The following is a 25,047-nucleotide window of genomic DNA, read 5'->3' as shown; positions in this document are numbered from 1 at the left end:
AAACACATCCAAAGAGACATTTAGAGATCCATACTTCACTTTACGATCCTGATGTGATGGTTTTATTTTTTCCAGGTTTTGCTGAGGAATCCAGATCTCATAATGAAGAGTTCAGTAAGTCAACCTTTAAGTGGTGTTCAGTGTCTTCAGGAATGTTGTTATTGTTGTTCATTTTCCTCCTTTTCCTGCAGATGTTACCTGGATAGTTGTCTTGTCCACAGTCGTGGCCTGTGGTTGTTGTGCTGCAATCATTATCATCACAACCATAATATGTTTCAGACAAAAACATCAGAAGAGGTATTTTGAAAATCTTTTTGCTTAATATCTGTCTCGTTGCCACACCAGTGACATTGGTGATGATTGATTTGAGATCCTTTCATACAAAAAAAAGTAAATATTCAGTACACTTTTGTTCATTATTGACTTTTCTTCAACCCTTCAGTCCATCGCAGGGAGACACTGAGGGGATCAAGACGCCACAAAGGCCAATCGGACACATTCACAAGTAAGACAGTTTATTCATTTTTCACTTGTACATAAACTTTTAATTTTTTATCTTTGCAAAATTATTCTATTGTGGCATTTGCTTTCCTACCTGCCAATTTACCAGAGGGATTTTATGTCCTAGGATCAAAACCCATGCAACTACTTGCGTCAAGCAAGAGAACGAGCAGCTGAGGCAACGGACGCCTGCTCCTAAAACGAATGAAATCGGCTCCCCAAAAGCGTTGTCGCCGACTGTGAGGTGTCAGCTCATCTTCCAGGAGTAGATCTTTGATGACACGGAATAACACGCATTGGCTGCAGCCACTAATCAGAGACAGTTCTGACAGATGAATTGCGTCATAGATTATGAATCTTTTTTAAATCTTTTTGTACTTTTCCATTTTTTTATGGTATCCTTTACAACGTCTGATCTTTCTTCTTATGTGTACTCTCTCTCTCTCTCTCTCTGGTGTGTTGATTTCTTGTCTCTGTTTCATTGCGAATTTACACACTTAAAAACCCCTTCTTCATTTGTCTCTTTTTCGTTTCAAAATTAAACGTACTGTATATATATTTCAACTGCTGCTGCTTTTTGTTACCGATTGTTTTTTAATAAAACCTCATCATGGCAAAGATGGGATAACAGGGGACTGAATATAAATGAATGAATGTTTAAGAGTCCTGTGTTAAATGAACATCCAGACTAATGTTGTTTGTGTCATCTAATAATGTAAAGATACATTATGGGTTAAGGATGCAACCATGACCACTGGATAAACAGTTAAGACTTACTTTTATCACTAAGAAACTGTGGTATTAAATATCTGGAAAGGGCTTTGTGAGCTCAAGAAGAACAATGTGTTGTATTTTTAATGAAGGTGAAATAATTGTTATATTTCATGTAATTGTATTCTGTACATATTTTAATAAATCTGAATCTACTTCTCTAATATCCAAGTCGTTACTCTTTAAGTAAAAATAAGAAAATGTTTGAATGTTTATTGTAATGTACACATTTATAATAATGTGACTAAAGTTAATATGTGCCACAGGTTTGTAGCAGCAGGAGCCCTACGTGGCCACTGGAGGTCCCACTGTCCTCAAGAGTCACTGAGGAGGTTTTGAGAGAGATTAGGGGGTTGAAATGCAGCAGCCTGAGCCCAACGCGGCTCAGTCGCTGTTCAGAATCAGTGGCCGATGGATTATTCTGCTCTAGTTCCTCTTCACCTGTAGCACAGGAGAGCAAACCCTGTCTGCTGTGGGACTGCCATCTCTTAGCGGGTAAGTCATGTCTTTGTATCATGTACAAAATCTCTACAGGTTTAAGTTGTTGATTTTCTTACTTTAGCTATGAATGTGCACTACCCTAAATGAATTTTTCAGCTTGTAAAACAATGCAGGTCTATGAAAATTTGTAATGTGTGTGTGTTTGTAAAAACTACTGCAAGTTCTTTTAGAGAAGTTCTGATCCCTTATATTAACCCTTATACCTGTATAACTGATCCATTAATCATTTAATTGAGCTTTAACCATAATGTTCCTTGTTGCACTCTTGCTGATGGTTTACTTTCCATATTTGCTATAGCTTGACATTTTCATGTTATTTATCCCTGTAGCATTTTCATCATTTCTTTTTATGATCTCCATGTGATAAAAGTGACAGGAGAAGGATTTACTTCCCCCAGCATACGCTTAATTATGTGAAAAAGCCACCACCCCCCTCCATCCCTTTCTCATAAATGCTGTGGCGACAATGTTTGGTTCACATCTGGACATGATGGATCAATTCACATTCCTTATGTAAATGAACCAACAACCTAACTACTGAATTTTCACAATAAAAGCACACAGTTTAAGGATTTAATCGGATTTGTTGTGGCACATTTAGACATCATCCTTTTTTCTTTTCTTTTCTTTTTCTTTTTGTAGTTTTTTGTAGTGGAACAGTGGTTTAACTGCCGCTCCAACAAGAGCAGGCTGCAGGTTTTGAAGCCAGATGCGTTGGCAGTGTTAAAGAGCAAATAAATGGCCCGTAAAACTCTTAAGGTCTGGACCTGGTCTGTGGTGTGGTCTAGACAGGGTTTCTCTTCCCCAAACTGCCTGATCCCTGCTGGTTCGTGGTGGGCAGAGTAGCTGATTTACAGTGGCATCTTTTTGTTTTCTAACACAATGGGACGTTTATAACCAACCAGGCAACCACACACACACACACACACACACACACACACACACACACACACACACACACACACACACACACACACACACACCCTGCAACTAACTCATGTCCTGATTACTGCCTAATGTCTCCTCGTCATTCCAATGCATCATCAACCGGCCACTGTAATTCTTGACAGATCTTCAGCATATGTGGTTGTTGTTGATGTTTGCATGCTGTATTACCTTGGCAACGTCTAGCCTCAGATCGTCCCCATACGTTGCAGAGCTTTAGTTTTCCGAGAGGCAAAGAAAGAGTGTGAATCTCTAACGGATGCTGTGATGCTGTCATTGCTCATGTCATCCTCTGGCATTCCCATTGCAGCAGACGGTGTGCCAGTGAGATGTGGCTACGACTGTGCTGACCGACAGCAGCTCAACAAGCCACAACACTGGACGGCTGACAAGGGGTACATCTGCACCACAGCCTCTCAAGTCACACTTGCTTCGCTGACTTAACCTCCTTTTTTTCCTTTTTATTTGTTGCAGCCAACTCTACTTTGAGGTTATAAAAGTTGTGTTTGGAACAGTTTAAAGTGTCCCTGTGTTCAAAGCGTGTTGTGTGTTTTCAGCTGCAGCCTGGATGTGTTAGTGGTTAACACTGTCCCGAGTGTGCGATGTGTGGACCCGCTGTGCCAATGTGTCTGCTGCTCTGGATAGCAGGCACGGCCGTTTCCAGGATGCAAGGTAGTAGTCTGCTGTTTATATTCATTTTAGCAGTGACATGGAGTAACAAGTAGGCCTAGATCTAGTTAACATTACTTGACTATTTCCATTTTCTGTTACTGAATACTTCTACTCCACTTCATGAGATTTTTACATAATATAAATTTGAATCAATCAAATACAAGGCATTGATAATGATCAAACATATGGTTTCCGACCTATTTTGCTTATGACTTCTCAAAAACACATGTTTTAGACCTGTATACAATTGTGAGCAGCTTCACCAAGGAGACATTTCCCCTCTAAACATCTCAAATGGTTTCATGTAGATAGATATTTGAGGCTGAAAGAGTTGATATGATTGACTATTTCATATAAAGGCTAGGAGAGTTGGGAAAAGTCTGAGACATGAATCTGATGTTGTGTATCAGAACCTCAACTCACTTATCTCACAACAACCCCTTAGTTTAACCATGTGGCCCTTTGGCGGTCACAAAAATGTAAACGTAAAATTGTCTCTGCCTTGAAGGTGAGGTCATAGCTGCCGCCAGTGTGAGCGCAGAGGCCGGTCACCCCCTCCTGCTCGGCTGCAACGTCACCACGGAGAGAGGCGACAGCGTGCGGCAAGTGCGCTGGCTGGACAAGCACAACAAGGTCCTGCTGGCGTACGAGCCCAGCGTGCCCGTCCGCATCAGCCACCGGGCGGCCAGCGTGCAGCTCACCGCCTCCAACAACGAGGCCAGCTACATCACCATCAACAGGGTGCGCTCTGACCACCAGGGATGTTACCGCTGCATCTTCGACGTCTTCCCCAAAGGCCCGCAGGAGGGCGAGACCTGCGTCACTGTCACTGGTCAGTCACATTCCAGTGTATTATTTTCTAATAAAGTTTTAATTTATTTTTTCTTTTAGATTTTTTTATTTATTTTTATGTTTTTTATTAGATAGTTTGGAGTGACAGAGGGGAAATGCGGCAGAAGGAACGACCACGGGCCGGATTGGAACCCGTGGTCTGCTGCTTCTAAGGAGCCACTCGTGGTGTAGTGGTTAGAACGCCCGCCCATAGAGGCTCTAACCACTAAACCACAATCGCCCTCTCTCTTCTAATAAATAAAGTCTTAACGACTGTATTAATATTCTAGATCAACAATGGACTCTTAATAATATGTACAATAAATGATTGTTTGTGTTTGTTTTAGTTGGCTTCTGTTATTATCTTAAATTAAGTATTTTTTTTAGTGCTGTAGCGCACACTTGACATTTAAACTTTTGTTCTTTTTTCCCGCAAAGAAAAAGAGACCCTTTTTACCACAGTGTTTGTTTTTCATGAGACAGGATAAAGTAGGCAAAGGTCTGAACTGCAAGACAAGCAGAGGAGAAAGCCCACCCACCCAGCTAGCCTCAGCACTTCCTGTTGTTCCTATTAAACGTGCACACACACTCACCTTAATTCCTCCCAGACTCCTCTCGTTACCCCGGCTCCTGCACACAAACAGCAGCAGAAATGAATCCACATACAGCTGGCATACAATCACATATTGATCTCCACATTCTTCATATTAGATATTAATAATAGGGTAACTTCTTCATTCCAGGTAAAGTGCGCCAGGAGGGCAACAAGACGGCAGTGAGTGGGAAGGAGGCCACCCTCTCCTGCTGGTACAGCCTCCCTGAGCGGGTGCACCAGGTGTTGTGGAGCAAGACGGCCGAGCAGGGCGACACCGTCACCGTGGCCTCCTTCGCCAAGCGCGGCCACCATAAGATAACCAAGCAGTTTGAGGGCCGGGTGGAGCTGAGCCGAACCCTGGCAGACACACAGTTAACCATCAGGTCAGTCAGCACGGAGGACGAGGCCTGCTACACCTGCGAGTTCCACACATACCCGGACGGCACCAAGAGGGCCACCGCCTGCCTCTCTGTCTACGGTGAGTTGCGTCTTTTTTCCCCCCCTGTCTGTTCAATGTGAATCACTGAATAATATGAGCCAACATTTCCATTAAATGTGACTGTTTTAAGGCTGAATGCTGGGGTAGATGATGATGGTGAAGGAGTATCTAAGTAGATCAGAAAAAAGCAAAGGTCAAGTTGTGCACTGTACAGACAGAGGAAATGTGTGTTGCAGTGTGTGTGTGTGTGTGTGTGTGTGTGTGTGTGTGTGTGTGTGTGTGTGTTCGCATCCCAGAAGTAGCTCAGGAAACGGGAAGCGCCGTGTATAAACAAAACACTGGCTGCCCCCGAGGTGAGAGTTCTCCCGTTGCCAAACTTCTGTTCTGACCTGCTCCGTTGTCTCGTGTCCCCCGTCAACACTTAACCCGTTCCTCTTTCTTCCCCTACTTGTTCCACAGAGGTGTAAAATACATGAGTGTTACCTCTCTTAGACGTGTGAGAGTGTCTGTTGATCGTGTGTGTGTGTGGGTGGGTGGGTGGGTGTGTGTGTGTGTGTGTGTGTGTGAGAGAGTGTTTTTTCAGAGTGATAATGTTGACAGAGGGAGGGGTGTCAACGAGGGAAAAAGGGGGGATTAATTTGGTAGAAAGCCCGGCGGATGAGTGGCTCACTGTTTCCCTAGACACAGGGCCCTCAGTGTGTGTGTGTGTGTGTGTGTGTGTGTGTGTGTGTGTGTGTGTGTGTGTGTGTGTGTGTGCGTTTGTCTCCTTGCTCTGCTAAACAAGCTTTGTCTCCACTGACGAAACAAGCAATCCAGACACACAGCCACAGAGTTGGTAAAAGCTGCTTGGCCTCTGTCTGCTGTCGGAGGACAACTTGTGTCATTGTTGTCTTCTGAGCAGACAGATTGATAGACCAATGCACTTTGTCTCTTCATCTCCGTCATGAAGGCAGAGGAGCAAATCTGCTTTCTGTTGACTGTGCATCACTAAAAAAAAACAATCTACGATGAAAATGACCCAAATATAGTTACTTTCTTCATTTATACAAAAATAGGTTTTAATGTGAGAGCTAATAATCAACACAATGCTTATTTCACCAGTTTTACCCAAACCAGAGGTGAACCACGTGACCTCGTCCTCGGGAGTCACAGAGGCAAACTGCACGGCTCTGTCCCGGCCCGCGGCGGAGATACTGTGGAGCGTGGGTGAGGACAACCGAACGCTGGGGCCGCCCATTACCTCCGCCTACGAGCAGGGGGACGGCACCACGCTAGTGACCAGCACGCTCCTCTTCCAGTCGGGCCTGCTCAGTGACCTGTCCGTCAAATGCATCGTGCACCACCCGGGTCTGGAGAAACCCCTGACAGTGGCCCTCAACACGACCGGTACAGTCTCAAAATGTTGCCAAGAAGCAGTTCTACTTCCCACCTCAGGTTGCTGGGTTGCAGTAGAAACAAGGCCTCTATTGTTTGGCATGTGTGTGCATTCTCAACTGTTTTATTTTTTGGGTAATTATAGCTGCTGCAGCATACGGGAAATGTTATGTTTCTTAGGGGAAAGTCGTCATTCCAGTACCACTTCCGTATGGTCTAAGTTTTACACATTGTAATTTTACATACACAGTGCTGCAAGGTTAAATGTGTGTGTGTTTGTGTGCTGTAGTGAGTTCGGCCATGGTCATCCTCATCTCGGTGTGTGGCGTGGCGGTGGTCCTCCTCCTGTGTCTCTGTGTGTGTCTCTGCAAGTGCTTCGTTTGCACTGACGGTGAGTCCCGGCTCTCAAGCTTCACTTTCCACCTAGAAAAAAGACCTACAATTTTCTCTTTCAGTCACCCTGAATGACTTGATGAAATGTATTCCAGGCCTCTCTCCACATTTGCTGTAATTACAACTTGTTTTTAATCCACCATAAAACAGAAAACAGCACTGTCTAAATACCAGATTATGCTACATAGGCTATGCTATGCTCTAGTGGTTTTCCAAAGGTTTTCTGGGATGTGCAAGTGGTGGTTTGAAAAGAGAAAAAAGTATGAGCATGTCATCAGAAATACTCCTGCTATGGGACTATCTGAGTGTGGATTTCCTGTCCCTGTTTCAGCTCACGGCTCAGGAAAACGTGGGTGAAGAAAGTGAATTAGAGGCAGTCTTAGAAAGTTCTAGTGTTGATTTTAAGGGCCTCAGTCTTCTGCTGTTTTTCTGAGCAGCTTTCAAGCTCAACAGTGTAGCCACATGAATCAGAAGCAGGGCGGTAGAAATGACCGAAAACATCTGAAAACACTGGCATTTTAAGACAATACAATCTTTTCCATGGGGCATTACTTCATTACATGATCTCCACCATGGAAGAAAAACACTCACACTCATTCGAAGTGCATTGTTTATCTTGCGGACATTTGTTCTGGCCAAGTTTTAAGTGCCTCTTGTCATTGTAGTGAATATGATGAATCGTTCGCATTCACAAATACGCCGGGATTTCTTTTTTTAGCCCTGAGAAGCCAACCTCAGAGGACTTTAGCACAAACAATCCTGACTGATCAAATGTGTTTTATCTGTGAAAATGTGTGCTTAAAGCTGCTGTTGTCAATATGTTTAAATATTCAAAGCATCACAATGATGGTGTGAATGAAAGGGGCCCTCATTCTGACAACATCGCAGGTCTATAGCAAAATACTATAGAAATTTAGCAACTAGCATGTGAGCAGTTAAAGAGACAGATGTTGCCCTTCCAAAAGCTGACCAAAAATTAAAATCAAAATGTATGCTTATGCTGCTCTGTCTCTGCTGGCTGTATAAATAAGCAACTGTTCATCATATGTACATAAAACTTGGCAATACTGTGTTCCATCGTTGTGATCAAACATTGTTTCTTCTGCCCCCAAGTGGCCAACAATGTTTTATTTTATTGTGGGTTAAAAGAGGCTAAACACTGAATACTATAGACTGTATGTAGGCTGGATGTGTCAGGGCTCTAAGGCATTCAACAAAAAACAGTAAAAAAACTAAATTGATGTGTTCACCCTCGCAATTTGGGTCCATTGCCTTGAGAACGGTGTACGTGAGGGTTGTTGAAGAGTAAGTGAAGAAGAGCGTCATCAAACCATGAGATGTCTCTTTTTCCCAAAAGCAACGTCTAAAGGTCAACTCGCAGGGCTCGCTGCTACCTTTCCACACAGATGTGTCAGGGTGGATGCTTACTCATGTGTCATTGGCACTCCCTGGACTCCTGTTAACACCTTTCCACACAATCCTTGCCTGGGTGTCACGGAAACCTCATGGCGCCAGCGTAAAGTAAAGCGTGTGGATGGCTGCCCACTTCCTATTTATCGGGAGTTATCTGCCCCGCCCAGGAGGGGCAGGGGAAACAGGGCTTTTATGGCGGCAGTGACAGAAGCCTTGGCCGACGTTGGCACTTCTGCTGGCCAAACAAACGCTGTGGAGGAAGAAAAACAAAAGTTGGAGCTGACGTCTCAAGGTCGGGACCATCCCACGGCTACTCTCGATTGGGCAGCGTACAAATTAGCTCATGTCACATTAGCCACAAGAGTAATCCCAACAAATACAGTAGTCTATATTTGATATATTCGTCATACCTGCATGGGGCCTTAAAAGGATCCTTAAAAGTATTTCCACAACAATGAATTTCCTAAATAGACCTTAATCAGAAGATTAATGAGGTTCCCTTTTCCATTCAGCTCCTCCTTGCCATTGTTTTCTTGTGTGATAAGAATGCTGGGATCACACACGCCTATTTTCCTAACGTCTTAAAGATGGAAGCTCGCAGACACATTGCCCTAATTCCTTACATTCCTCGTCACATCTTCATGTCAAGTTCCAAAACCAAGAATGGCCCACATAGGTTGCACACAACAATGGCCTCAACCATGCCACCCCGACTTGATTGTTTGTTTTTTACTCACATCCCTAAGACATGAGACAATTCAGGGACAGTGTTGACACTCTCAAATTCTCTCTTTGCATGTGATTGATTGTGTTGTGTTGGACCAGATCTTGCTCAAGTATCTCTGGCCAAAATTCAGCGTGGGATATCTTGAACGGATTGCAGTTGGGTCATTGCAAAAATAGATTTATTTTTCTCTGCTGGAGACTTTGCATGTTGCTGGAGGCGCATTGCCCCAGTCTTGTTTTCCAACTCTTTGAATCCTGAGCAGAATAACAAGTGGTTGTGCCGATTGTCTTGAGTTAGCAGGCCAGAAGAAAAGAGCCTCTTTCTCTTGTCTAATCCCTTGGACTGTAGAGGACGGCAGACATTTAGGGGGCCTGTGGGTAGGGAGCGGGGACAAGGAGGACCAGAGGCCGAAGTTGAAAGCCTGCCCAGTTGATAACAACGCCCCCTCTCACGCTTCACTGTACAGACACACACGTACTGTATGTCCCAGTCTTGGCTCAGGGTAAATGTGCCAGGAACACAGGCTTTTTACTGTCATGTGGTTCGGATTGCAGTTTAAGGGATGAGAGCTGTGATGCAAAGTGTCTCAACTCCTTATTTGGAGCTGATTTGATTAATTTTGCCACATCTTTTTTTTCAAATACATTTTCTGTTTCCATCACATACGTGCAAACAACTTGAAAACGGGTTTCTAGCCATGCAGATACTTTTGGTTTCATTTGCCAATGTTTTAAAATAAACTCATATGAGATTTCATTACAAAAAAAGTACACTTAGAAACGATTAGCTTTCTAAAAACAAGCCAACAACTAAATCCTGGTTGAGCGGCCCTAAGAGCATAAGTGTAAAAAAACACATAGAAAGTTCTCATGTGAAATAACTAACTTTGAAATGTGGCAACATTTTTGGTTTTCTTGTGGGGCTGGGGAGCAGTTTCAAGGGATTTAATGTCATTGTGTGTTGGATACTGTAAAACCAAAACTCATGACCTATATGCCACTATAAGTAAGAGGGAACATATGCCTCTATTTTTGTCATTTTGGTGGGAAACCCTTCTTAAAAAGTTAAACTCTATGTTGACAAATATATGAAATCTAAAATGTCCTGCTGCCGAGAAACACTACTGTTAACGGTCTGAAAAATTGTGATGTCTGCGGCTGAAGTGTAACCCACGAGCTGGCCACAGTGGCATCTGTGGTTCCTTCTTAACCAGTGGGTGTAATTCAGCCTCTGCCCGCTTCAATCAATCACAGCTGGGAAGTAGAGGCCAAGGCCTGAGGTACTTCCAGTAAAAATGCTGCCGGCCTATTTGTGTCTGTGTTTCCATTTTATTTTATTTTTTATTTTTTTGTGTACGACCAATAGGAGGTGCATAGACTCCGATATATGGTGGTGGCACAGCAGGATGTGAACCATGGATAAGAGCCGTTTAATCAAGTAAAGCAAATGTTTTCAGTTGCACCTTTCAATCCTGTGGCACCACAGGAAGTGCTGGGGGATGCACCACATCCGGCCGAACATGGTCGGCCTTTGAATCATAAGGGCAACACTGATTGCTCCTTAGAGATAAGAACATATTGTAGCCTACTCGTGCAGAAGAATGGTGAAGGTGACACCTGCTGCCTGCTACAGGAATAAAACATCTTCAACCTCTAATAATGAGACATTTTTCTTTTCTCTGTATTATTTTTATGCATTGGTTCACCAGGTTCTCTGTAACACACAGCTGAGTTCACTTGCCGCTCGTGCTCTAATTGGATTTTTTTTTTTTTGGCTATACGTATCGATTCAGCTTTGCCTCCATGGACTTTTTCTCCTAAGAGGGCTAACTCTGAATAACTCACATTGCCACCACATGGTATATTGAGGTGTGGCGGCTGCTTCATTATGGCTGTGGAATTCCTGCAATGTCTCATTATTTTCTGCATGTGGTCTGTTGTTGAGTCACTGTGTGTGTGTGTACACAGACATGTATGTGCTTGCTGTATTTATTGTTTGCATTCCTGGGTGGGATTTATATCAAGTAATTACAGCTTCTGTAATGTGTTTTCTTGCATCATGTTCTGTGTGAACCAAATTCCAACTCATGCCTCATTGAATAGAGTTGGTGACTTGCACTATTAAATTTGGGAGAAAAATAAGTTCTCTTCTAAAAAATAACAAACATTGTGGTCCACCTTGGTGAATGGGGGAAAAATACTGAAAATGTTCCAGCTTCCCAAACACCTGATGTGTCACTGTCAAACTCACAGTGCTCAACCTTTTACTGAGGAATTCTCAGGGGCGTGTTGGCCTGACAGGATGCAGGCGTGCAGAGGAAGGATTTGACCTGCGTGATTCATGCAAGAAAAGAAACTGGAAATAAAAGCGTTGTGGAAAAGGGCTTCTGGTGGTCGTGGGACAAAAGCATCGGGCTAGCCAACAAACCTCACGTCTCTCTCTCTCTGTGTTTCTGTACAGACTGATTTGGAGGCGCGGCGTCGCTGCTGCTTTGATGAAGGTCCAGTGGAGCTCTGAGCCTGACCTAGCTGCTCAGCACCGTGTCCTCCAGCTCAGCATGCAGAGGAAGGGAACAGAACAGAACTCTCACAGAGCCGAGCCAAATGCTTCTGCTAGTCCTGCTTCCATGAAGACACTGCTAGTGCGGACACACACTCAGACGTCTATTGTCATTTACCAAGTAAACACTCAATTAAAACCATATTATTGTTATTACACTTACAGTAGAAAGGTTGCTTCGATGATTGATGAAGTCCTTGTGATATGTAATAGTTTTTCATTTGCATCAGCGTATATTATGCCATTCTGGAGATCCAGTGGTCAGGCTGATGTTTTGTAACCTAAAAAGGTTGTTGCAGTGTCTATGTATAAAGTTTGGTTCATTTTCAGATATTGAACAGTGTGATAAGTTATATTATTGTTTTTTAGGTTGATAATTGTAGCTCGAGTACAGTTTGCTCAGTAAGTTTTAGCTGGTTTGTGAATTTGTTGGGTATCTTATCTCAATTCAATAGAAAGCAATACATAATTATCAGTGGTGAATTGATTAGTTGCCATTGAAAAACCACACAAATATTGCTTGTTAAAACATTGCATCAAAGTTCAGGTTGATCATGTGTCCTTAGGTATTATTTTTTGAGAGTTAAAGCTCAAAAACTCAAAAAGAAAAAGACAACTGTTATCAGATTTTAACCAAAACGTTGCTCAATCCTGAATGTGTAAGAGCATCAATGAGGTCACCAAAAACAGAAATCCGTGACTACTGTAAAAACTTGACTACTGTAGGAACCCATCACTCACAACTGATTAAGAACTGTTTCGGGACCTTTTAATTAAACTGAAAACCTCTGTTTATGGCTCCCAAATAGACAAGCCAGATGATTAAAAAGGACTCATTTTTAAACTAGACTTGCAAGTTATACCGTAAATCAAAAAGAAGCAAGGGCCACTGACTTCAAGTGAACCAGCCCTGCTATGACTCAGACTGACTGGTCTGAGTGGGAAATAATACAGGGGGATTGTTATTTTTAGCTGCTGTGCTGCGCGGGGATGGAGAATGGGTGGTCAACCTCTAACCTCCACGTGCTTGGTGGTTGACACCGCCCAAACAATTCCTGTGTGGATGAACCCTGCACCCGTGAATCACTGTTGGTGTGAAAGAGTGTGTGTGTATGTGTGTGTGTGTGTGTGTGTTTGTGTGTGTGTTTTTTGAAAGTGAAAGGAAATTGGAGTTTGTCCATGTGTTTGCAATGTTGTACAGTATTTCATGATGTACAGAGCCGAACTGTAGGGATCATCCTGTTAGAGTAAAACTTTTTAATTTGGAAAATATTAATATAAGCCTACGGTGGCTGTACAGTTAATCAGGAAAATAACCATATATTCTTTATTACAACTAAACACAGCAGTTATTATTAAACTTTAAAAAATCTATTAAAAACCACATTGGAAACTAATATGTAATCATGCCTTCACATTTATAGTGTTTTTTCCGAGCAGTATTCATCTTTTTATTATTAAGTAGTTTCCTGTGCTGGTGCTGATTTGATGAACCTGAAGTTAAAAGTGGAATCGAAATAAAACCCAAGACTTTGCCTGCTGTGTTATTTGTCTTTTGGAGATATTGCGTCAGAAAATTTCAAACATTTCTCGCATATACTTCAAATTTGAAACTGCACTCTCCAAACTACCTTGGATACTTTTGACATTGTTGGGTTGCGATGTTTAATGACTGTGGGTGGTACAGAAACCTCACCAGAAAGTTACACAATAGAAAACTCATTTCCTCCGCAGCCCACTCCAGTGACTTCACCATCTCACTCTCACCCATCGACTGGCATAACGGCTTTGGGAGGTTTTTTTTTTCTTACCAAAACAGATATTGAAAAAGCTTAACTTAGCCTGAAATAACCACATACAATTCCACAATTGTTGTTTCAGGTGTTGTCTGAGTGAGTCAGTTGAGCGACGTGGATATTTTATGTTTCACTCCAAAATAATCAGTTGGGAAAGGCATTGCAAAATAATTGTTGGTGTGATATTAAGATATGCCGTGAGTTCAACCTTAAGTTCACAGGATGCGTGAGCTATTTTTTTCCAAATTATTTTAGAACGCTTTTAGACTCACGCTGTAAGTCATTAAATCCAAACCCAAACAGGGTACTTCTATTTTTGAAAAATTAATTGAGCTATTTGCTCAAAGCTCTCCTGCCCCAAGACGCTCCTCAGGGTTTAGTGCTTGGTCCTCTCCATTTTTACTGCTAGCTTCACTAAATCCAGCAACCTCTCATTTGAACAACATGTCACCCAAATGACCAAAACTGCCTTCTTCCAGATAAAAACAGCTGAAGCTGAGACTTTGACTCAGGTTTTCATTACATCCAGAAGTGAGTGCAGCAACAGCATTCTTTACGGCACATCATCCAAAGTCCTATTTAAATTCCAGTGTGTCCCTGCTCACCTGCTCCCGGCTGACTATTTCTCAAACTGAATTTATCTTGTTTTGGGAATTACTTCTGCGGTCTGAATTGGACCATCATTGCATTTTTTTTTCATATAACATATTCACGTAAATAACCAAAAAAAAATCACTAGGAGTTTCCACAAACCACCAAGACAGGAACGGGTAAGTAGTTCCGTTGTTACTTGGAGGTTCTGAGTGGCATTTGGCTTGTTTAAAGTTATGTGTGATACTGATCTCATTAATGCAAATCATTTGACTGAATGAAAACAAAGAGGCTTATCTGGAGGAAACTGTGTGCTAACATTGGTCCCTGAACAATTATAAGGTGTATGGAGCCGTACTGGTAGGAAATAATAATTCCAGTGATCACTCAACGTTCTTTTAAAGGGTGTGTTGATCCATCTACAACCTTGTATCATCTGGCCAGTTGCCTTCTTAAATCAGTCCTGAGTTTTGCTTTTACACCACTAGATGGTGACCTTGTTAAATTGGTTTTAAAGAGAAAGTTCTTGAGTGTCCCCTTGTCGCACTTAATTCATACTTTTTTTGTTCGCAATTGCTCCACGTCAACTTCCCTAACATAACATAAAGCAAAAAAGCACAGCAGTTGAAGACAACGACTGAAAAAAAAAACTTCACTGCAATGAGCCTCTCCAGCTGCACCAGTCACATGTTGGGTGGGGTGTTTGTCAAAAGTGAGCGCATCTGAGCAAGCGTGTGTGTGTGTGTTTGCCTGTGCCAGATTGTGCAGACAGTGCGGCGATGTAACCACAGAGGTATCGCATGATCCCACAGGCCGTCCCTGCACCAGGCTCTTCATGCAGCCCTGTACTGTTGGTCCAACTAACTACAATCATTCAAATACAAATCAAACAAATTAAAATCATACAATCAATGTGGTTTAAGGCTTTTGTTGCCACAAAATCACCAGATCACACTGAATCAAGATGCTGAACAGTTGCTCATTAGTGTTGATTATGGATATAAATGTTCATTGCATACTACATGTCACACCTATGTATGGGAGATAAAGTAATTGGTCCACTCTCTATAAATAGTCCTAAAATGTCTTCTTATGTTCTGTAGGCTATGCTTTAACATTTTCCAGCAATCTTCATTATTATAGCCTTGTTCTTGACTTTTAATTTATAGTTCCCTCTATATTTTTTTTGTAAAGAAATAATGTTTACCATTAATAATTCTTGTTGTAGACATATCATGCTACATGAACTGTAGAACCAACTTTCACATGAGACCTGTGGAGATCTCTTTTGGTTCTGTTTTTTTTTTTTTCAGTTTGTAGGTGGTTTCAGTGTTGACTGAAAGGCGCCATTTCCTGGATTCAGGTTTGAAGACAGGCGGTCCTGTGATGAGCTGAGACGGAACATTAAGAGTTCCCCCCCCCCTACCATGGTTGTCTGTCTGCTCCACACATGTGATCAATATACTGTATATGTAAGTTAGGTGACTCATTTTGAAATATGGCCTGTAGTCTTGTTGGAATTCACACTCATTTATTAGCACCTCGTACCAGTTTCAGTGAAATGTGAGTTGAAATAACAAAAGGAAAATGTTCAGATGATAACAGCCAGTGCCCCTTTCATTGGATTGGGCACCTGTTTTGTATTTAAATTTTTCAAATCCAACATTATTTGATAAACAATATGTGGTTAATGTGCTACTTTCTCTCAAGCCGTCTAACCTGGTTATTTATCCTGCCTATATCCCACTAAATTCCACAGTGGACATAAAACATTTTGAACTATTTTAAAAATTCCAAATGCCCTTCTTGTTTTAGGCTTAAAATGTTAAAGCTTTGCTAAATTAGCCTGAAATATATTAGCCTATATTATATTAAAAAGCTAGTAACCTATTCCATTAAGTAGCCTAGGCCTACTAGGAAACTTTAAATATTTCTTGTTGTTGTTTGGTTGACAGTTATCTACTAACAGTTTGAAATCTTAAGTGAATCCTAAAGATGTGGATTGATGTCCATATTCCTTCCTTGGGTCTGAAGTTGAGTAGATGGGTGAGTTTATGATTTATATTTCTTTTGCCTAATGTAACACAGCTTCCAGCCTTTGTCTTTACATATTTATATGATACGTGTGGTTTCATTCTGCTTCCTGTTCGTCAGTCGACAGTCCTGAATGCACAACAGATACCGTGGCAAAGAAGAAGAGCTGCTTCTATCAACATCTAAGAGACCGTCAAGAACAGAGGTGCAAACACAATCACACAATATGGACAAACACAAAGTCCCATTTATGTCTGCAACGGATGTATGCAAAAAGACTGTTACCTGTACAGGAAGCAAAACTATTTACCTGTAAACATTTTACATGCTGTGGTTTCACACGTAAGACATTTCACTGCAGTTTCATTACAGCTTGATTTACAGGAATTCAAATGAACTGAATGGAGTCAACAGTAAGATTTATAACAGTAAATCTGCCATGATAAAGACATTAATCATATTTTGCCAATGCAAAAAGCAATATTTGGTAATCAATAGCGTATAACATAAAAATCACATCTTTATTACACAGCCCAGCACTGATACACTCATTTGACAAACACACAAACAAGCATGTTACATGATAAAGAAACTTGAAATCAATACTTCATAGTAGCCTACTACTAATATATCAAGATTGATCTTCACAGTTTGACTTCAAGACATATAGTTTAGGGATTACTGATAATTTTCATAGATATGGATGATAGACAGTTCATGATGGGTAGGCTGGCAGCTCGGTTCCGATGTCTTCCTGGATTTTCCCACACACCGACCACCTTGGATGAACATAAGTATGGGTCAGTTACGGAAATACATATTCCTATTGTTAATAGTGTTACTGCATGTAAAGATCACACATTCTCACCTTTGAACCCAGATTTTGATACAACACATATAGCTATCACCAAGATGAAAAACACTGCGATTCCAATAATTCGGTACCCATAATGCCAGGGGGTGCCCTGAACTGCTGGTTTATCTGAGACAAAAAAGGGAACATCATTAAAATAAGCATCATAGAAGCTAAAGTTTTTGAGCCATACATTGCGTTTTAAGTGCAAGTTAGGTTTTCTTACCCGTTTCCGAAGTTGTCCCAGTAACTGTGGTGAGCTCGATTGTCCCTGAAAAATTATTAGAATGTTACTTTGCTACAAAAAAGTAACGTATCTTCAATGAGACCACTTGCAAAAAACACATTCGAAATGAATCATTCAACAGCAGTAAGAGAGTCCTGCTGCTCACTCACCATGGACAGAGACGTCGATGGCATGACTCATGACAAGCCTCACACTGCCTCTAATTTGACACTGATACAGACCTGAGTGTAAAGATGTCAAAACTACAGTAAAATTCACACTCACCATGGACAGAGACGTTGATGGCATGACTCACAGTGCCTCCAAATCGACAGAGATACAGACCTGAGTGGCTTGTGAGTATTTGTTGAAAGACCAAATGTGATATCCCTACTAAAGGGTTTGAAAGTGTCCACTCTGTTTTAATGTGACTGGCACTGCTAACATTGACAGGAACATATCTTTTCTCAGCTTTATACCAGGAGACTGTTGGTGGGGAATCGTTGCAGAAACGGACAGGACAGTCAATACTAAGACATTCCCCAGGGGTAGCATTATAAACCGTGTAGCGGCGTACTTTAATTTCAAGGTCACATCCTGAATCTTCACCTGCAAAGGGAAAATGAGAAAATATAGGGATTAGAAATGGACGAGGCAACTCATGCTCACTTAATTGGACGATCTGATACCAGCTGACAATGACAGATATTACATAATACTTAATTGATCCCGAAGAAAATTCAAACATCCATTAACAGCAAACATACATAATAAAAAACAACCACAACACACACACACTCCCCACCCCTGTCAAGTTGAAACTGTACAAAACACAAATAATTAAATTAAACTTTGAAAATGGAGAGATAAAACTTATATAACATTTTGATTAAACCTTGAAACAAAAACTAAGCATAAAAATAATAAAATGTAACCTTACAGAAAAAATGTACACCTATTAGTAAATAAATACTAATAAGCCTTATACTAAATGAAGGAGAAATAAGAACAGTTTAATAGTAAATATGAAAGCAGTGAAAGAATTAGATCACAGGAAGAGTTGTATGGGTTTGTAATGCTGCAGCTGTGGCCGTCAAAAAAATCCAGGTCAGGAAGTCATCTTTGGTACCTTTGTGGTTACAGCAATTTTCTGCCTCTGGTTATGTGCAACTGGAAACAAATCCTTCCGATTTCAACATGCTTAGTTTTTTACATTATCGAAGGATATATTTTGTTTTGGAATTAGTGTCTGGCATTCTTTAATTAAGTGGTGCCCAAGAGGCCAAAATTTGTAAGCAAAAGAGTTGCTGCGAAGTCTTTAATGGTCACTCTACGTGACGTCATGTAGTGCAATATGTAGCCTTTTTTTACTGGTACAAAGCAATCCCCATCTCCATGAAATTATGAGAAAAACTATGCAAACTATACCTTGTCATCTTTACTGCCTTAAATGGTTTTGTGCGGACATACCAACCACACCTACTCAAACAGTGGTGTGTGATATCCGCATTATATATGATCTAAGATTCAATATACACCTTTACATTTGCTCAGTTTAACACCTATTAACGTTGAAATACTCATGTTTTCTGATCGCTCAAATCTTTTACTATTCTCATCTTCGGAATTAAATGAACTACTATAACATACAATCTAGTTTATTTCCGCGTTGAGTATTTTTCATTCTGCGTTTTTGCTTACAGGAAAAATATATAAAAAGTAAGATGTATATATGTGAAACCCTTTCAGTCTTATTAACCTGTAACTTTGCTAAACAAATTTACAATAACATTTATATGATTAGTTTTCGTGAATAGATTACTAAGCGACAGTAAAACAGGTTGCAACAAAGAGCCATTCAGACTGAGAGTATAAGCGATATAGATAGAATAATAAAAAAACCTACTATCAGCTTTCAGAGTGATGATGAGCACCGCTAGGATGGACATGTAGAGAGTGGTCAGGCAGGAGACAGGTGTCATGGTTGAAACTCTTCAAGAAGCAGCTATCAAATAACTTTAACTGTATGCCTGCTCTATATACCAAAGTCAATGCCATGTGGTCTATAACTTCCTGTTTCTTTGGTGTATGCAATCCCCCTTCACAGAATACACTCTTTTTTCAATTCAACATTTTTGTTTCAATGGTATTAGATTATTTTACAAGTAAAACGGTACAAAAAAGAAGTCAGAAGTGATTGAATAATATATTCTTGATTAAAATCCGACAGGTATTGATACATATTATGTTATCTGATTGCACAAAATGATGAGATTATTATTACATGTATCTAGTCACAATCAATAATTCAGAAAATGGACATAATTACAGAAGCACATTAGTCATTCGTACAGTTGGAAAATTAGTCAACGGTTAAAATGGTGCATGTTGTGAGGGTAAATTCAAGTCATGGATGCACTGCAGCAGCACAAAGTCACAATTGTCGCCTTTAACGTATAAACCAATAACAAACAAATCCATATTAGTTTAAAGACAGTTTGCAAAAGTTCTGTTATTATACATTTAGTTTGATGAGAGAAAGTGCTGGCATCTCCAACGCTGCAGATTCAGCCTTAGGACGTCATAGCCTGACTTCTTCCCTTTCTCAGTTCTCTGTTAGAGGATGAGACTGGTTTACTTCCATATATTGCCTATTGTCAACCAATCCAATGACATAGCCAAATCATCATAACATGCGTGGTCCATCTTTCCCATCATGTCCGCGGCACTAAAGCCCCAATCATATTGACTCTTGTTGAAGATTTAAAACTTTAAAAACAGCGCACAAATATACTGTAGTTTAATTTTTGAACAGTAGCAGACGTTACTTAGACAGGAGGAAATAGTGCATTGATTGAGGACTATTTGAGTAATAGTTCCACATTGGGTGCTGTAGTCTGTATTTGTGACAGCAGGACTTGTTTGTAAGCTTGAGTCAAAATGAACTACAGTGTGTGTTCATGGTGATGAAGAAAGGCTTATTGATGTTGAATAATATAAGACTTTTGATATCACAAGTTAATTGTTTCAATTATCTTTGTTTATAATGGGAGTTGTTGACAATGAAGAAAGTACAGAATATCACCAGCCTTATCCTTAACTTGTATGCCATATCGGGATTGATCACAACGTTTTACAGTATGATTTGAAGAAATGCTTCACCATGGCACCAGCCGGATTATATCAGTATCATTTTCAGGCAAGCACATTAATACAAATGTTACTGTTACATGATGCAAACTAGACAACCATATGGCTAAAACAATATCAGTACCTTGTTGTCTTTAGTCTTCAAGAGGCAACCATAGTAGCCTATTGACCTTTTCCAAGGTTGTTAGCATGAAAAGTAAGAATTCGCAATGGAAAAGTTAGCAATTCAACAAAAAATATCCAGGCTAGTTAGCTCCTGTGTTGCACAGGTATTATATTAGGTATTTATTGCTTATGTCGAATTAATAATTGTTCAGGGTGTTTGCAAAGACAGAAAGGTACCTTTTCTATTTGGATTCAGTCATGACAAGCCATGTATAATATTGTCTGTACTTTTCGACATGTTGTTTTGCTTACCTGTCACACAAAGCTGTTAATTCACATTGGTAGCCTACTGTATTTGCAGTTTATGTCATGTCGAATTGAAATGAAGTGGAAACCACAGCCGAACTGGCGCAATTGTAGTTTTGTGCCAGTTTGGCTTGTTGACTTGACTTTACTTCGGCTCCTATGGAGTGCACCCATTCTTACCGGTTCTCACAAAATTTGCATTAGAGCAGGGCCTTTGTAGCACCAACTAAATGGTGAAGATGCTAAATGTAGCGCTTACATAAGGGCCAATCTTGACATTCTCAGGTAGATCCGTACCCCTTGTTGTGGGAGGGTAATTGTATTCCCAATTGAAATGTCTTCCCTCTAGTGTCTAGTGGGTGTTGGGTCTTTAACACGGATGGCTGCGTACTCTGAGCTCTCCTCCTGCTGGGGCCTCCGGGGCCGAGGAGCCGCCCCCGCTGGAGGCTGATGGTTGAGGGCAGCGTAGACGACAGAACTCCCCTCTTCCTCCACCTCACCCCTCTGCCTCTCCCTGTCCCTCTCTTTCACCTTGCCGTGAACGTGCTTGTTGTCTCTGGTTGGTGGCAACTCACTGGCTTCAGATGGCCGTGTCTTCCTTCGAGTGGATCTCTGAGACGGCGGCACACAGGGGCTTCCACGTGGCGAGGGCTGGAGGCTGGCGTGTGTGAAGGGTTGCTCGACCATGGGGATCGCCATATACTGCAAAGATTTAAAGAACAAAAAAGCATTGACATGTTTGAAGCAATAAGATTTAATGAGGTGGCTGTTTGAAATGTATCCTGGTCTCACCTGATTTTCAGTGAGCGTCTCTTTCTTCTGTTGCCCTGCGTGACGACATTTGGGTGAAGTTGGTTACTAGATCGTGTCCTGCATGGCGTATTCATTCAAATACACTCTGGCATTTAATCTCACAATGGAGAGTTTTAATCTCACCTTTACACCCTTGCATTAATGTGACAGATATTATTATCACCACGATGACGAATACGACGATCCCAGCAGCAGTGTACCCGTATAACCACAGATTTTCTTCAGATTTAGAATCCTCAGATGTACTCTCTCCTAAAGAAAGAGGGAGCTTGACTCAACATTAATGTGTTTATGTTTTAAAACGTATGTATTCACATTCAAATGTACATATTTCTTACTTGTGTTATTCTTCTCTGTATCATTGCTACCCTCTAGATCACACAACACACAACAGAGAGTCTTAATTCATAGTGATACAAAGACAGTTGTATTATCCAAATGAAGCCAAAATTAAGTATTACATTTGTTCATTAATTATTCAGTAGCTGTAAGAAATTCAAGATGTTAAATGTCTACAATTCGTGGGACACTTAATTTCAGTAAAGATGTCAAAACTACAGTAAAATTCACACTCACCAAGGACAGAGACGTTGATGGCATGACTCACACTGCCTCCAAATCGACACTGATACAGACCTGAGTGGCTTGTGAGTATTTGTTGAAAGACCAAATGTGATATCCCTTCTAAAGGGTTTGAAAGTGTCCACTCTGTTTTAATGTGACTGTCACTGCTGACATTGACGGGAACATATGTTTTTTCATGTTTATACCAGGAGACTGTTGGTGGGGAATCGTTGCAGAAATGGACAGGACAGTCAATACTAAGACATTCCCCAGGGGTAGCATTATAAACCGTGACGCGGCGTACCCTAATTTCAATGTCACATCCTGAATCTTCACCTGCAAGGGGAAAAATAACAACGATTACTCGATTGTTCAGTGTTGCTGTTATGTTGCATTTCAATCTGACGGCAGCTCGTGATAAAAGAAGATGACATCTAGATCTTGAAAACAACAGCAACAAAAGGTTTTTTTGAATGGGGTTTCCTCAACACCTTAAATTCAATTGCATGGGAATACAAGCCAAAATCATCCCATTCATTATCAGGATTATTCTCAGTACCATACAACATAATTCCTACTGATATAATTCTTTAAAATAAAGTGACTTGGACACACAGATAAGTTGGTTAAAATTTATGGATGGGTCAATTAAAAATGCTTTGTTTGCTGCGGTTGAAATGCTGCTGACTAACTCCATGAAAAGGTCGAATTCAAGACTTTTAAAGATACTCTGAAGAGAATGGTTTCGGGAGTTGTCGCACTGGTTAAAGGACACCAAACACAATTTAAAATTCATATTTGGAGGTTCATACTCTAGAATTTAGATTGTGAAAGTGACATAGGAAGCAAATAAATTGATCATATGCGATATAACACAAGGTAAAAGGATGAGAAAATATGACGTTTGACTTAACAAAGTAGAAATGAAAACTTAAAAACTAAGCACGCAGAGACAAAACGATTTGGTGACATTTCAGTTTGCGATGAGTGGAAAAATAATTTGCATAGGATCCAGCGGTTTGAAGGAACTGAGAGTTACTTCAGGTCACCTAAGGAACCAGGTTTCAAGGGGGAACTTAAAAATCATATTTACTTTGCATGACTACTTGGTCCATTTAGTAGCTGACCTGAAGCTTTTTTAAGACATGATCTTAAATTGCTCATAAAAAAACTATTTTAAATCTATATGTTTATTTCCATGACGACTGCAGGTGAGAGGTGTGTGATAAAACTCAAAATCATCAAATTTGGAGATAGGTGCTTTTCTCAGAGACAGTTATTTCCTGACATTCAATGTTCACCTTCTTAACTCTTAGTAGAATAAACTTAAATCTGATTTTGTCACCAACATGAGTCATCATCGAATAATACCTGTCTTGCAAACGAGTAACTTTTTCGCTCCTGTGTCTAAATCTTTACCGCAATAGCACAAGGAGCATCGCGTGGGCCGACAATTAATAAAGTCAATGAGTAATATGGAGGTTTTCTGTGCCTTTTTCCGTAAAAACATTCTGTCTCTTTCATGTCCGTCTTAACATCTCTAAATGTTTCCATCATGCTCCCACACGAGCCAGACAAACAGCCTCCTGTTGTGGAAGAAATTAAGTGAAAGTGAAATTTTTTGTGCACCTGAAAGAGAGACTGTGCAGCCTTCACCATGTTAGCTCAAGTTCAACAGGCCTGGGTTTGGGAAATGACTGTTGGCCAACTCACATGTTTGTGAGAATTTAATTTCCATATTCAATCCAAATCATGTGTGGATGTGTGCACTTTAAAGTTCACAATCTTTACAAAAAAATTAAAAATCAGACCTCCAACCATTACCTGAATATTTTGAAAAGTGGTTACATGAGCACACTTTTGAATCAACACATCACAGGTCTACAGAGAAGAATATTGTTGGTGACACAAACAATCAGACAGCACAATATGCTTAGAAAAAATATTAACTTACTGTCAGCGTTTAAGCTGAGGAGCAGAACTGCCAGGATGGACGCATGCAGGACGGTCCAGCGGTGGCGAGGCCTCATGATGGGAACGTTCAGAAAACCTCCCGTCATCTTCCAGTCGCACCCAATCTGAGTGGGTCACCTTCCTCAGAGCACATCATTATTTGGTTCGAAAAACAGAAGTGCTGAACCCGAGATGATATATCTACAAGTTGCTTCCTCTTTCTACTCTCAGTTCGCTCCCCCTATAGCCTACCTCTACCTCTTTCCCCCTTTAAAGCAGGGGAGGGAAGGTTGGTGGGTGGTCCTGCTTCTGCAAAAGTTGCAGGTCCAATGCAGAGAAGCATCTCAGATCACGAGGAAGGGGGCTTCCCACAGTTTCAGCAAATATCTCAAGTTTTTACTACGATCTGCCTCCTACCCTATGCTGCCCTCACTCTGACTGCACCTCTCTTCTCACTTCCGAGTCGTGTCTGTATGTGCACCTTGACGTCGGCTTCATCACTTCTTGGCACAGTCTGTGGTTCACCCTTTTTTCTTTTTTTCAAGCTGACTTCCTCCCCTCTCCCCTCTCCCCTCTCCCTTCCTCTGTACCTTCACAATCTGCGTCTCCTGCAAGTCGTGTGCGGGCTCTAGCATGCAGCCGTGTGGTTTCAGAGGAGGATGGACCATCAGCATGCTGCTCATCTGTGAACAAATCTGACACATTCAGGTTTTAAAGGACGATCCACATCAAGTTCATATATGGAAATATTATATATAATTGAAATAAAAGTCTGTCGCTCAAAATAATACCCATACAAAAGAACGAGTAAGAATCCATATTATGATATGTAAAACCTTGTTTTGTTGCTGTGACACACATGTAATTAGGCTAAATGAAAATACAATTTAAAGAAGTATTCAGATTCTTTACAGGTGAAAGGAAAAATAGGCCTA

General features: G+C 40.9%; 2 protein-coding genes across 5 annotated transcripts; one reads left to right on the top strand and one right to left on the bottom strand.

Annotated features, from left to right (window-relative positions):
- Positions 1-1,668: 1,668 nt before the first annotated feature.
- LOC307269792 (nectin-4) lies at positions 1,669-13,227 on the top strand. 3 transcript variants are annotated; one of them, XM_080052833.1, is made up of 8 exons: positions 1,669-1,767; positions 3,029-3,113; positions 3,276-3,390; positions 3,899-4,222; positions 4,965-5,294; positions 6,357-6,641; positions 6,919-7,020; positions 11,623-13,227. In XM_080052833.1, the coding sequence occupies exons 3-8, from the start codon at positions 3,321-3,323 to the stop codon at positions 11,625-11,627; spliced, it is 1,116 nt and encodes a 371-aa protein (XP_079908959.1). In that variant the 5' UTR covers positions 1,669-1,767; positions 3,029-3,113; positions 3,276-3,320; the 3' UTR covers positions 11,628-13,227. The 3 variants fall into 3 exon arrangements, with proteins under 3 accessions (XP_079908959.1, XP_079908961.1, XP_079908960.1); XM_080052834.1 differs by having other exon boundaries at positions 1,693-1,767; positions 3,032-3,113; XM_080052835.1 differs by lacking the exon at positions 3,029-3,113 and having other exon boundaries at positions 1,672-1,767.
- Positions 13,228-19,510: 6,283 nt separating this feature from the next.
- On the bottom strand, positions 19,511-24,533 carry btla (B and T lymphocyte associated). Of its 2 annotated transcripts, XM_080052743.1 has the most exons (6): positions 24,114-24,533; positions 22,172-22,495; positions 21,934-21,966; positions 21,719-21,847; positions 21,575-21,609; positions 19,511-21,484 (listed from the first exon to the last, which is right to left on the bottom strand). In XM_080052743.1, exons 1-6 carry the CDS (start codon positions 24,217-24,219, stop codon positions 21,128-21,130), a joined length of 984 nt encoding a protein of 327 aa, XP_079908869.1. In that variant the 5' UTR covers positions 24,220-24,533; the 3' UTR covers positions 19,511-21,127. The 2 variants fall into 2 exon arrangements, with proteins under 2 accessions (XP_079908869.1, XP_079908870.1); XM_080052744.1 differs by lacking the exon at positions 21,934-21,966.
- Between the last annotated feature and the right edge of the window lie 514 nt (positions 24,534-25,047).

Source organism: Ammodytes marinus, assembly GCF_949987685.1.
Source record: "Ammodytes marinus genome assembly, chromosome: 24".
Classification (NCBI taxonomy): domain Eukaryota; kingdom Metazoa; phylum Chordata; class Actinopteri; order Uranoscopiformes; family Ammodytidae; genus Ammodytes; species Ammodytes marinus.
Note: the sequence above shows the minus strand (reverse complement) of the source record. Positions and strands in the feature narration are given on the sequence as shown.

What these genes read in the sequence shown, in the direction of transcription:
- btla (XM_080052743.1), bottom strand. Translation starts at nt 24,219, where the DNA reads ATGACGGGAGGTTTTCTGAACGTTCCCATCATGAGGCCTCGCCACCGC. An exon ending in CCTCAGCTTAAACGCTGACA is followed by an intron (nt 22,496 to 24,113) that starts GTAAGTTAATAT and finishes TTCCCCTTGCAG; the next exon opens with GTGAAGATTCAGGATGTGAC. An exon ending in ATTAATGCAAGGGTGTAAAG is followed by an intron (nt 21,610 to 21,718) that starts GTGAGATTAAAA and finishes GTCGTCACGCAG; the next exon opens with GGCAACAGAAGAAAGAGACG.
- LOC307269792 (XM_080052833.1), top strand. Translation starts at nt 3,321, where the DNA reads ATGTGTGGACCCGCTGTGCCAATGTGTCTGCTGCTCTGGATAGCAGGC. An exon ending in CGCCTGCCTCTCTGTCTACG is followed by an intron (nt 5,295 to 6,356) that starts GTGAGTTGCGTC and finishes TTATTTCACCAG; the next exon opens with TTTTACCCAAACCAGAGGTG. An exon ending in AGTGGCCCTCAACACGACCG is followed by an intron (nt 6,642 to 6,918) that starts GTACAGTCTCAA and finishes TGTGTGCTGTAG; the next exon opens with TGAGTTCGGCCATGGTCATC.